The sequence below is a fragment of the Mauremys reevesii genome, linkage group 3, assembly GCF_016161935.1.
Source record: "Mauremys reevesii isolate NIE-2019 linkage group 3, ASM1616193v1, whole genome shotgun sequence".
NCBI lineage: Eukaryota > Metazoa > Chordata > Testudines > Geoemydidae > Mauremys > Mauremys reevesii.
Window position 1 is genome coordinate 91,133,947 of NC_052625.1, and position 12,334 is coordinate 91,146,280.

General features: G+C 43.4%; 1 protein-coding gene across 6 annotated transcripts in view; it reads right to left on the minus strand.

The window, feature by feature from the left end:
• Positions 1-12,334, minus strand: part of MAP3K4 (mitogen-activated protein kinase kinase kinase 4) — a 151,792-nt gene that overhangs the window by 46,381 nt on the left and 93,077 nt on the right. For all 6 annotated transcript variants that reach the window (XM_039529604.1, XM_039529608.1, XM_039529607.1 and 3 more), the window contains 4 exons: positions 10,973-11,239; positions 3,292-3,441; positions 1,966-2,127; positions 675-808 (listed from right to left, as the gene is read on the minus strand). In XM_039529604.1, the coding sequence (XP_039385538.1) occupies positions 675-808; positions 1,966-2,127; positions 3,292-3,441; positions 10,973-11,239 (713 nt within the window). The remainder of the gene's footprint in view (positions 1-674; positions 809-1,965; positions 2,128-3,291; positions 3,442-10,972; positions 11,240-12,334) is intronic.

Sequence of the window (12,334 nt, forward strand, 5' to 3'; positions counted from 1 at the left end):
ATCACTCGAAGAACTATGACCACACCCTCATTCAAAGACTCCTTTCATCCAATGCTCAAAATAGTATGTAGTCCCAAGGTCTTGGTAGATTTCTTGTTGCCCCCGAATATCAAACAATGGCAAAATGCTTTCTATCATTTTCATCTAGTTAGAAGACTGCCCAGCCTTTCCTGTTAGAAGAAGACCTAGTCACTTGTGAGCCACACTTTTGTCACCTTCAGGCTGGATTAATACAAAGAACTCTTATTGAGGAAAAAGTCATCCAATGCTGCACACATAGTAATTCGCCACGCAACACCACCAACTGTCTAACCAGGACACCCCAAAGAATGCATGTTGCACTAATGCTCTGCCATCTTTACTGATTCCTGACCAAATAGTAATTTTTCATCAAGGTGTCAGCCCTTAATTTGAAAGCTTTGAATGGTTTGGGCCCTAGTTATCTCAGGTACCTCTTCTCTCTCTCTTCTGTGACAGCTAACACTCAGGGCAAGGAGTCTGGAAAGAAAAACTCATTAAGCAGTTTGGGTAGTAATTTGCTTTGTACTTTTACTATGGAAAATTTCACGATGGGACGTAGCTATTATTCATTGATCAATGCAAAAATATCCCGCATAATATTTAAGAAAAGAGCAACACATCATATTGTGATACGGTGCCCAGTTAACCATTACCTGGGTCTCGTGCCTCGACCGCTCTCGCATTTTGTTAGTACATAATTCATCCATTTTCTGGCAAAGTTGATATACTTATCTCCAATTTTCTGCCTGAATTCTCCAGACATCAGGCGAACAACTTCTTTATGGTACTACAATATATTAAAAATTATCCTTCAAGTATTAACATTAAAATCAAACCATTATATATAATATCTACTGAAATATCTGCTCACTAATAAAACATTACAAGAAAGTACGATTACATCTCACACTCATATAGTTAATTCTATCCATACAATTTGCATGATTATTTATTTAACAATGTCTTCGAGGGAAAGCCCCAAATACAAGACATTTAGTGCAAAAGAACCAAGACAAAAAGGTGGCATTTCAGCCATGTGGCATACTATGTGTGTGCATGCACTACTTTTAAACAATGCGCATACCAAGTAAGAATTATGTTGTCTAGATGGGAACAATACGCAGCTCTGCTATCATATAGATCAAGTCTCAAACTAGCATTGAGTAATACTCATACCTTACAGGCAAATTTAATTTAAGTAGTACATGGAAAGAATAAAGTCTTTGGATATATAGTAGATATGTGCACTAAAAGATTCAATAGGAACATGGGCTGTTTTAGAAGACCATTCTTACAAAGACTCTGTACATAGTGAAGTGTGTACTGTCTCAAAGGTGTATCTATAAAGGGTTCAAAGGAATCAGACAAGTGAAAATATATCAGAAATGGCCTGAAGCTGACATTTCCTGGTTGGCGCAATAAGGCAGGCACTGATGAGCTGCATCCACTGACATAAAGGGTTTAAAGAGAACCTTAGAATAAGGGCTCAACATTAAAAAATTAAAATATTTTGCATTTACATAGTAGCTTGTATGGGCCTAGAAAGAAAAAATGAGGCAGAGAAAGATCAAATGACACAGCTCACATCAGAATATTTCTGACCTCCTGCAAAAATTTGTCAACAAAGCCTGAAAGGACTAAACTTTAAATTCAGAGTGACAACTAGGAATGCCTTGCCAAAACAAGAGTTTCAATCAGTTTGAGAGTTTGGAAGATTCAACAGATCTGCTCTCTCTCTTATGCAGTCTAAAGTTTTAATTTTCACACCATGAAAAGATTTGCACTGCACCACAATATACTCTTATAAGAATTAACAGAATTCACTCAAAAGCATAATTCACTAATTTTTGTAAGTGAAAGAGTTGAATTTTATCAGTTTCCCCCCAAAAATATGCTAAAAACATTATTTTACTACAAAAAATGCATTCCCTTTTGCTCACTTACCTCAAACCCAAAATTGTAACTCTGAATCATGGCTTCTCGGTAGTATTGCTGCAAAGTGGCGGATTCAGACTCATCAACCTCAGCATCAAATTCAGAAGTGAACATGCGATCAACTCTATCAATGGCACAGTTTATCTTATTGCATAGCTGTAATGCATCGCTCTGAAGAACAAAAAAAAGTCAGCTTCAGTTGAAGAGACGCACTGAATTAATATTATTTGTAGAACAGTAGTGCCAAAATCCCAAAGCAGTTGGGGTCCCGTTATGCTAAGCACTGTAAGGAGACACAGTCAAAGAGTGGATAAAACAAATGCCTGGGTGAAGATGAAGGCACAGTAATAAGAGGATGATTTTATAAAAGAGAGTACACCCATAGATGTGTTAAGACAATCATGAATTACAATTATGTGACTTAGCAGGTGATGCACTTATTCATATAGTCAACAATTCTTAACTTACGCAGATCTATACAAACCAAACAGTTGTTTAAAATACTGTTTCTTGGCTACAGCGCTATTTTATCAAATTCTGACCAAAATCTATAGTTTTCTGGGAAATAAATAAATGGCTAATTAATAAATGCCACATTCTCAGAAAATACATTTCACAGTAAGAGCTGGCTGAGTTAGAAAAAGATCACTACTGTTACTATCTATATAAAACATAACCCAGAGTCAAATTCTATCCGTGGGTGTGTGAGCATGGGTGCCACTGACTTCAGTGGGAAATCTGGGGACAGCCATGACACCTTCAATTAGTAAATCCTCGTTTCCGTTGGTTCTGTGGTTTTGTAGGCCTACCCACTTTCATGTCACATAAAAGCATTTTAATGTTTGCTGTCCACAGTTTTGAAAATTCTCCTTATTTTTCCATCATCTCTATAATTATATATAAAATAAATGAAGTTTGGTTTTTCTGACATTTTGAACACAGGAAGTTTGCAAGAACTAGAGAATCTACTTCATTTCAACTCTGTGACCCCTTTATATGAAACGTTTTGTTTTGCCCTGGTTCACGTGTCTATTGTACTACGGACTGGCTTCCTATTTTTGTGTGTGTAGAGTCTATGACTTTTACATGCACATGATATTGCTCAAAAGTTGCATTCACAAGTGATTTGTGTGATGCAATGGAGACTGGACAGAAAACACGACCTACAACAACTTGTACAAAGGATAAATCCAGAGTACTGGTCTATTATCATCACTGGAGTCAATCACATCAACAGCTTTTAAGCCATTTGTGTTTTAATGTATACCAGTGAATGAGATACAAATGATAAAACAATAAACAACCCTCCTGGAAATAAATTAGAAGGCTGCTTACCTTTAGCTGCTGCAATGCTTTGGCAATGACTGGCTGGCTGGATGTCTGTTCGTGATGCAAAGATACGAGCCCTTCAATAGACTGTTGGAAAGCTTTTCTCTGACTCACAAGATGGGCAGATTGCATGACTACAAAGAGGAGGTTGTCAACCTAGGAACACAAGATTAAACATACTGCCAAAGATGATACTGTCAAGTTCTTACAGATACAATAGGCTCTGGTAGCCATTTTTATGAAAAGGCTGTCTCATAATGGCAATTTTGTTATTCCCAAATGTTTTCTGGAATCCAATTTTTTATAAATCTTATTCTTTGATACTATAAGTATACTACATTTACACAAAGAGTTCTTCTTAGGCAATTGTGCTTTGACTAGTAGTATGTTACCTGAATCATTTTTATAAGCATAAAATACATAAATTAAGATGGGTAGGGCTTTAACACCACACCACGGGGTTGCAAGGGAGACATAAACGGTTTCATTTCCTGAATGGGGATCTCAGATTTCAGAAGTTTGGGAAAAACTGTGCCAAGGAATTCTCAAACCAACCAGTTACACTTAGAAAGTTAACCTGTTAACAAAATAACTACACTGTCACCCAAAATAGGTGATAAATGCCAGGAATAAGCAGACTTCATCCATGCTACAGAAGAGGCTTTAGCAACATGAACAAACATTTTCTAAGCAGGAAAAACAAAAAGTTACATTTTCGTAACTGTTGTTCTTCGAGATGTGTTGCTCATGTCCATTCCATTGTAGGTGTGTGTGCGCGCCACATGCACCAGTGCCAGAAGTTTTTCCCTCAGTGGTATCAGTAGGGGACTGGCTCTAGCGCCCTCTGGAGCAACGCATGTATGCACTGATATATGGGGCGCCATTGGCTCCCCCCACCCTCCGCTCCTTCTTGCCGGAAACTCCGACAGTGGGGAAGGAATGCAGGTCATGGAATGGACATGAGCATCACATATCGAATAACAACAGTTTAAAAAAAAGGTAATTGTCTTTTCTTTTTCAAGTGCTTGCTCATTTCCATTCCATTGTAGGTGACTCCAAGCAGTACCACCAGAGGTGCGTAGGAGTTCATGGATGTGTCGATTGCAACACAGCTCTGCCAAAGCCATCGTCATCTCTGGCCTGCTGAGTGATGGCATAATGTGTCGTGAACGTGTGTACTGAAGACCACGTCGCGGCTCTGCAGATGTCTTGGATAGGGTCACGCGCCAGGAAGGCAGATGAAGACACCTGAGCCCTAGTTGAGAGAGCCTTCGCTATCGGTGGAGGCACAGCCTGCACCAAGTCGCAAGAAGTACAGATGCAGGCAGTGATCCAATTTGAAATTGTCTGAGAGGACACCGGAAGGCAGGAGAAACACTTCCACTTCGCCATGTAAGTCACTCTGGTGGAGGGCTTTCTGCTTTCCAGGAGAATCTGCTGTACCTGACTAGAGCAGGCCTGTTCCTCCAGACTCAGCATCCAAGCTGTGAGGTGGAGAGAGGTAAGATTCAGGTGCAGGAGCCGACCATGATCCTGCAAGAGTAGGTCATGGCGGCTGAGCAGTAGCCACGGAGCTACCCCAGCCAGTTCCATGAGCATTCAGAACCAATGCTGGCAAGGCCACGCTGGGGTGATCATAATGACTCGCGCCTTGTCACTTTTGATTTTTAAGAGGACTTTGCTGATAAGTGGAATCGGCAGGAAGACATACATCAGGTCTCCCAACCATGACAGGAGAAAAGCATTGGAAAGGGAGCCTCTGCCGAGGCCTCGGAGAGAGCAGAACTGATGACACTTTCTGTTCTGTCTGGTGGCGAACAGGGCAATTCCAGACAGCTGTGTAAGGAAGACACCACAAGCTAGTCGTATGGCCATAAGCTCCCTGACATTTATATGTAATGTGAGCTCCTCTCAAGACCATGTCCCTTGAGTCCGCAGCATACTGAGATGCACTCCCCAACCGAGGTCAGACGCATCCAGTAACAGGGAGACCGTGGGTCATGGACTCTCGAACAGCACTCCTTCTAACACCAACTTCGGGTTGGTCCACCACTGCAAAGAGGTAATTACCCTCAGAGGGACCATGATGACCTTGTCCAGGTGATGCCTGGCTGGGGAGCACACTGCTGCTAGACACATTCGAATTGGGTGCAGCCTGAGTCTCGAATGGCAGACAACATACATGCATGCTGCCACATGACCCAATAGTCTGAGAAAGACCCGGGCTGTGGTGAGCGGATGAGTGGGGATGCTGGCAATTAGATGTGACATTGTCCTGAACCTGGCCTCTGACAGAAATGCTCTGGCTCGGGTAGAGTCAAGTACTGCCCCGATAAACTCTATCTGTTGGACTGGGATTAACGTTGATTTTTGTTCATTTATCAGCAGGCCCAGAGTTCGACAAGTGGCTTGCAGCATATTGATGCTGCATTGGACCTGGACCCTGGAGCGGCCCTTGACGAGCCAGTTGTCAAGGCATGGGTAAATCTGGATACCCTGATGCCTGAGGTAGGCCGCAACCAGCGACATGCATTTCGTAAACACTCTTGGTGCTGTTGCTAGGCCAAAAGGGAGCACTGCATATTGGTAGTGGGTAGGGATAGCTCAGTGGTTTGAGCATTGGCCTGCTAAACCCAGGTTTGTGAGCTCAATCCTTGAGGGGACCATCTGGGGCAAAAATTGGTCCTGCTAGCAAAGGCAGGGGGCTGGACTTTATGACCTTTCAAGGTCCCTTCCAGTTCTAGGAGATAGGTATATCTCCAATTATTATTTTATTGTATTTAGTCCCAACTATGAAGCACAGGAACCGTCTGTGACTATGGCTTTCAAATCGAGGGCAGAGTACCAGTCTCCCAGATCCAGGGAAGGAATGATGGAGGCCAGGGAGACCATGCAAAACTTCAACTTCTTGAAATACCTGTTGAGATTCCACAGGTCGAGGATGGGTTGTAGACCCCCTTTGGCCTTTGGGATTAAAAAATAGAGAAAGTCAAACTCTTTGCCCCTTAAATGCAATCAGGACTTCCCACCTGCAGAAAGCCTTGCTCCTCCTGAGCGAGCAGATGTCTCTGAAAAGGGTCCCTGAAGGAGGACTTGAGGAGGGGATATAAATAAACTGGAGGGTATATCCCCCTGCTACTGTGCTGAGGACCCACTGGTCTGATGTTACAGAGGCCCAGGCAGGGAGAAAGGGGAGACAGGTAGTTGGAAAATAACAGGAGAGCAGGATCCAGGACACAGGCTGGAAGGTCACACTCGAGCGCACCCTCAAAATGCCTGCTTACCACCCAGTTGGTTACGGGTGGAGCTCAAGTGAGCAGAGGATGCTGGCTGGTGGCCTTGCTGGCACTTATAGCCCTTGCCCTTCTTACAGAAGGCTTCTGAACAAGACTGGCTCCCAAACCTCTGGGTTTGTTGCAGCTTAAACTACTTCCTTCCCAGTCCCAGCGTGTACAGGCTCAGGGTTTTCAAGGTAGCCCTCGAGTCTTATAGGCCGTGCAATGTATTGTCTGTTTGCTCGGAAAACAATGCCAGGGAGGTCCTGGATAGACTGCTGAACCTCCATTGAAAGGCCCAACGACTGCAAACAGGATACCTGCCTCACTGAAATGGCCGAGGCCATAGTTTGGGCCACAGAGTCTGTGCATCTGAGGCTGCCTGAAGGGCTGCCCTGGCCACCGCCCTGCCCTTATTGAGGATAGCCAGGAATTCCTTTCTAGGTTCCTCTGGCAGCTAATCAGAATTTGGCCATGGACTGCCAGATGTTAAAATCATACTGGCCAAGCAAGGCCTGATGGTTAGCCACTCTCAGTTGGAGGCTGGATGTAGAATAAATTTTGCCTCCTGGTTCTTAGGCATCAATCCCGGTTGGCCCTGTCTGTTGTGCTCATTGGCTGCCGACACAACCAGTGAGCTTGGGGCAGGGTGGTGACATCATAAAGATACTCATACCCCTTAGCGGGGACATAGTATTTTCGCTCTGCCCGCTTGGAGATGGGGGGCAGTGAGGAAGGTGTCTGCCACAGGTCCTTAGTGATTTTCACCACTCCCTCGTGCACTGGCAATGCCACCCTAGCAGGGGCTGCCACTCTCAGTACATCAAACAGGAAGTTCGAGGGGTCTGCCAGCTCCTTGGCTTCCAGCCCCAGGTTTGAAGCAACCCTCTTCAGGAGCTCCTGGTGAGCCTTAGAATCATCCTGGGGAATCGGGTGAGAGGGCCCCACTATCCCTCATCAGGCGAAGAAGACGAGGAGGCAGATACAGGTGGGCCTGCCAACTGCGCCATTTCTGCCATGGGAGCCTCAGTGGAGCCTGGCTGAAGCTGTGGAGCCTGCTCTGACTCCACATCCAAGCCAAGGGGCGGGCAGGAGACTGTTGCCGACCATTTGTCGGATGCCCCCGAGGCTGACTTATACCCCCGTGATTGTTGGGGAAATTTCCAGGGGTTGCAAAATTGCCAGAGGGCAGGCCACTGGTCCTGCGGCCATGTTGCCACTGGTGGCCCAGCAGGGCATGCCAGTGCCCCCAATGGGTGGCCCTAAGCCATGGGCAGGATTTCCTCCTTGCTGTCCGAGCACAAGGAGAGGGATACATGCCTGAGGGACCAGGATGGTGCTGAGGCTGCCTGTCTACCCCAATCCCGTCAGCTCTGGCCCCAGACCTCCACTGAGGTTCTGTATGAGGGTGATGGCTCTGGGTGCCGCAATCCCGGTGACCGGCAGTGGCGTTCGGCAGATCAGCGACGGTACCCCGGTTATTGACACTCTACGCTTAGCGAGCAGTGCTGCTCCGTAGATCGGGAATGTGAGCGAGTAAACTGATGTGTTGGAGACCATCAGCGTGCTCACAGTGAACCATACCAGTGGTACAGTGATCGGGCTCTGGCGTCTTACCTTCTGGAGCGGTGCAGCGAGCTGGGCGAGTGGCTTGGTTGCTCCTGGCAGGAGTCGGAACCTGATCTCCATCTGGAGGGGAAGAGCAGCCTCTCGTCCGGCCCTCTCCTTCCCTTTACGGGATACAAGAGAATGTCCTCTCCTGACCTTTCTTTGCTTTTTAGCTGGTACTGGGAATGGGGATCAGCGTCAGTCTGAGGCCGGTGCCAGCAGCGCACTCCGCACTGAGGCTGCAGTGCTAGGAGCAAACTCTGATTTGGTTGGCTCCGAGGCCGATGTAAGGGCCGACTCCACAAGAAGAGCTTAAAGACTAATGTCCCACTGCTTTTTGGTCCACGCCCTGAAGCTCTTGTTACTAACGTGGGTTTCCCCTAAGCACTTCAAACAACTTCGATGGGGATCACTGACTGGCATGGGTTTCTTGCAACAGTCACAAGGTTTGAAGCCCGGGGACCGGGGCATGCCCCATCCCTAGGCTAAGTCCTATTCAGACTAACAAACTAGTACTAAGTGTACACTAAGGGAACTATAAAACTAACAAATTTCTAACAACTATATACAGAAACTTCACAACTAGGCACAGCTGAGAGGAATAAGCTTGCCGGGGCAAGAAGACGTTCCAGCATCGTCACTGGCGGTCAGAAGGAACTGAGGTTGAGGGAAGCCAGCGGTACCCCTTATACCAGTGCATACGCGCGGCCACTGCAGAGGGTTCCAGAGCCGGTCCCCTACAGATACCACTGAGGGAAAAACTTCCAACACAGGTGCATGTGGTGAGCCCACACACCTACAATGGAATGGACGTGAGCAAGCACTTGAAGAAGAACTATGTTATACTTGTGAATTCCTAAAATATGCATATATCCTTTAGGAACTAACATTCAGTGTTTCAGCAAAACCTGCAAAGATATATAAGATAACAGATGGTCCCAGAGCAAAGACAAGGTCACAATTCACACTGTGAGCTGTTAATGACAAACTTAAAGAACCCAGTTGTAATAATGTATTAATTACAGCAGATCAAGTCCAAATTCATCTACATAGTTACTACTCCAGAATCATGACTGTCACTCATAAGGTACTTCAGTATAAAACAACAACGTTAGATTCTAATTAAATAATAATAATAGGAGATATACCAATCTAAAGGTCACTGAGTCCAGCCCCCTGCCTTCACTAGCAGGACCAAGTACTGATTTTTGCCCCAGTTCCCTAAGTAGCCCTGTCAAGGATTGAACTCACAACCCTGGGTTTAGCAGGCCAATGTGCAAACCACTGAGCTATCCCTTGCCCCAATTAGAAACTGCCAATTATTTTTAAGATTGAACTTTTTATATTAAAAAGAATTTTTACAAAGCTTAAGATTTAAACAGAAATATTGTTTTTATTTTCCATGAAAATATATAATTTTTAAACATTTCCCTGCAGTTTAGACTATAGAAAGTGTGGAATATTTAGTAGGTCTTCATATATTACTTTAATTTTTTACTTCCTTACTTTTTAAACATAGCCTTTCAAAAAAAAAAATCAATGCTTTTTACATATATATTAGATGGTGGATATAATTTCCAAATGAAATTCTGTGTCTTATTATTTATTTCTTCAAGAAAATCACAACTTTAAAAAAGCCTGATGTTTTAGAATATCTGTAAAAAAAATATTAACAAGGACGTTATCGGAGACTAGATTAGCTATCATTAGTGTATACTTATCACTGAGCAGTCTGTAGTATTAACAAACAAGAAGCAACGTCTATACATTACAAATAGCCGTATACATGGAATAGGAATTCTAACACTTAACTAGTGGGCCAGCCCAGGAAGTCTGAAGGCAAACCAAAGCTGGTTTAGGAGGTAAAAGAATCAGGGCATAAGGGAGCTGAATCAGGCTAGGGATGTGAGGAAGTGTAGAGAACACCAGGAGGAATAAATCTTATTTGGCTCTGGTGTTAGGGGTCGCGGGCAGCAGGGGAGGCGAGTCCTGGCTGCATATAGTGGAGCAGAGGGAACGGTGGAAGGGACCCCGGCTGGCTCAGAGTATGAATGGGAAGATTTCTTCCTGCAGAGCTTAGGAATTCCTATATTTAGGTACTCACAAGTTTCCTATCACTTTAGTATCTGTGCACCTCACAAACATGAATGAATTCCATTGCACATCAACCCAGTGAGATAGTGAACTATTCGTTCAGTTTCTACAGATGGGGAACTGAGACAGAGATTAAAGCCAAGATTTTGAAAAACAGGAGCCTAAAGTTACAACCTAAATAAGTGGCCTGAATTTCAAAAATGCTGAGCATCCAGTAGCACCAGCTGAAGTCTAATTTGAGGCACCCATTTTTTTATTAATATTTGGGAATAAGTGATTTGCCCAGCATCTGAAGCAATTGGCCTCATGATTTAATGCACCCAAAGCAAACACCAATGGCCTATCAGTTCACAAGATATGATGGCGTTTTGCTAAAACAAAATACTATCAGTCTAACTATACATCTGATACTGAGCAGCTCTATTGTGAATAATTTATTGATTCTTTTGATTTAATAAGGAAGAATTTTTTTTTTTGGAAATAAAAATGTTGCTTTCAAAAATTGTCTCATGTTTAATTCCTGCAATAACATATATTTAGAGATAAAATATCAAAGCAAGAACATATTTAATTTATTGTCCTTGGTTACTATTATATTTCCAATACATCTTAGTCACAGAAGGAAAAATGTCTCATTTAACATCTATAATCATTATTCTGGAAGCACTTCACCTCCAAGTAAAAGTAGACATAAAATGGAAAACACGTACCTGCATACTACTTAAGGTATCAACAGTTTCCACCTGAGGCACTATTTTGACTGGCTGTCCTTCCCATGTGCTCCAGCTGTCATCTAATTCATGGTCTTTATCACTGTGCTTGGTCATCAGTAAGTAGGCCTCATATGCAACCTCCTCTGAATCTTTAGAACAATCCTTTCCTGCAGCTGCATTTAGCAGCTGTAAAATCACAGATTTCTCCCCTGCAAGATTATCTGGGACAAACACATGTAAGTTTTCAAGTCCAGGGATTTGCACCTGCAGAAAGAATAAAATGGCATTTGGTGAGCAAAACTGCACACCACTACTCAGCTTCTCAGGATGTTGCACATGCAGCAGAGTCCGCTTAAAATGGTCATTTCAGCTCTAGACATATTCCCCATTTTAAGGATATAAAATATTACTAAACTGGTAATATCTCTAGGAGTGCAGCCACTCTAGCAATATACCCACTTTTAATCACATCACACCACCTGTGCTGATGACATATGCTAAAAATCTAAGTTAACACACTAAGTATGGTAATGCCATAGCAACTTAGAATACAGAGTTGCTCCCACACACATCTTTAAATGATTATTTTACATGCATCATTTAAAAAGATGTATGTATATATGGAGACATACCTATCTCATAGAACTGGAAGGGACCCTGAAAGGTCATCAAGTCCAGCCCTTTGGCTTCACTAGCAGGACCAAGTACTGATTTTGCCCCAGATCCCTAAGTGGCCCTCTCAAGAACTGAACTCACAACCCTGGGTCTAGCAGGCCAATGTTCAAGCCACTGAGCTATCCTTCCCCACATTAAAATCATTATAAGGAACAAAGAAACAAGTTACCACTGGCATGACATTAAAAATCAGTTCCCTTCTGCTTAAACAATGGAACATTTAAAAAAAATTCAGGGGAAAAGTTCACTCAAATTCTGGAACTATTCATATAGCTTTCCTTCACAGCCCATGACAGAAACACGTACTGTCTCGGCATAAAAGGACTGATCAAAACAATGGCTTGTCTTTTTAGTTATTGCTGACACTCAAATTTACAGAGGTTAATTTGTTTTGTATTATTGTGATAGAGTCCCAGGACAGATTTCCATTGTAAGTAAAGTATTATTTAAGGAGTATTACATATGGTAAATAAATTTCTTATTCAAAAAAATGGTGCCACAACTCTTTTTATAATAAATAATAATAGGAGATATACCTATCTCCTAGAACTGGAAGGGACCTTGAAAGGTCATTGAGTCCAGCTCCCTACCTTCACTAGCAGGACCAAGTACTGATTTTTGCCCCAGATCCCTAAGTGGCCCCCTCAAGGATTGAACTAACAACCCTGGGTTTAGCAGGCCAAT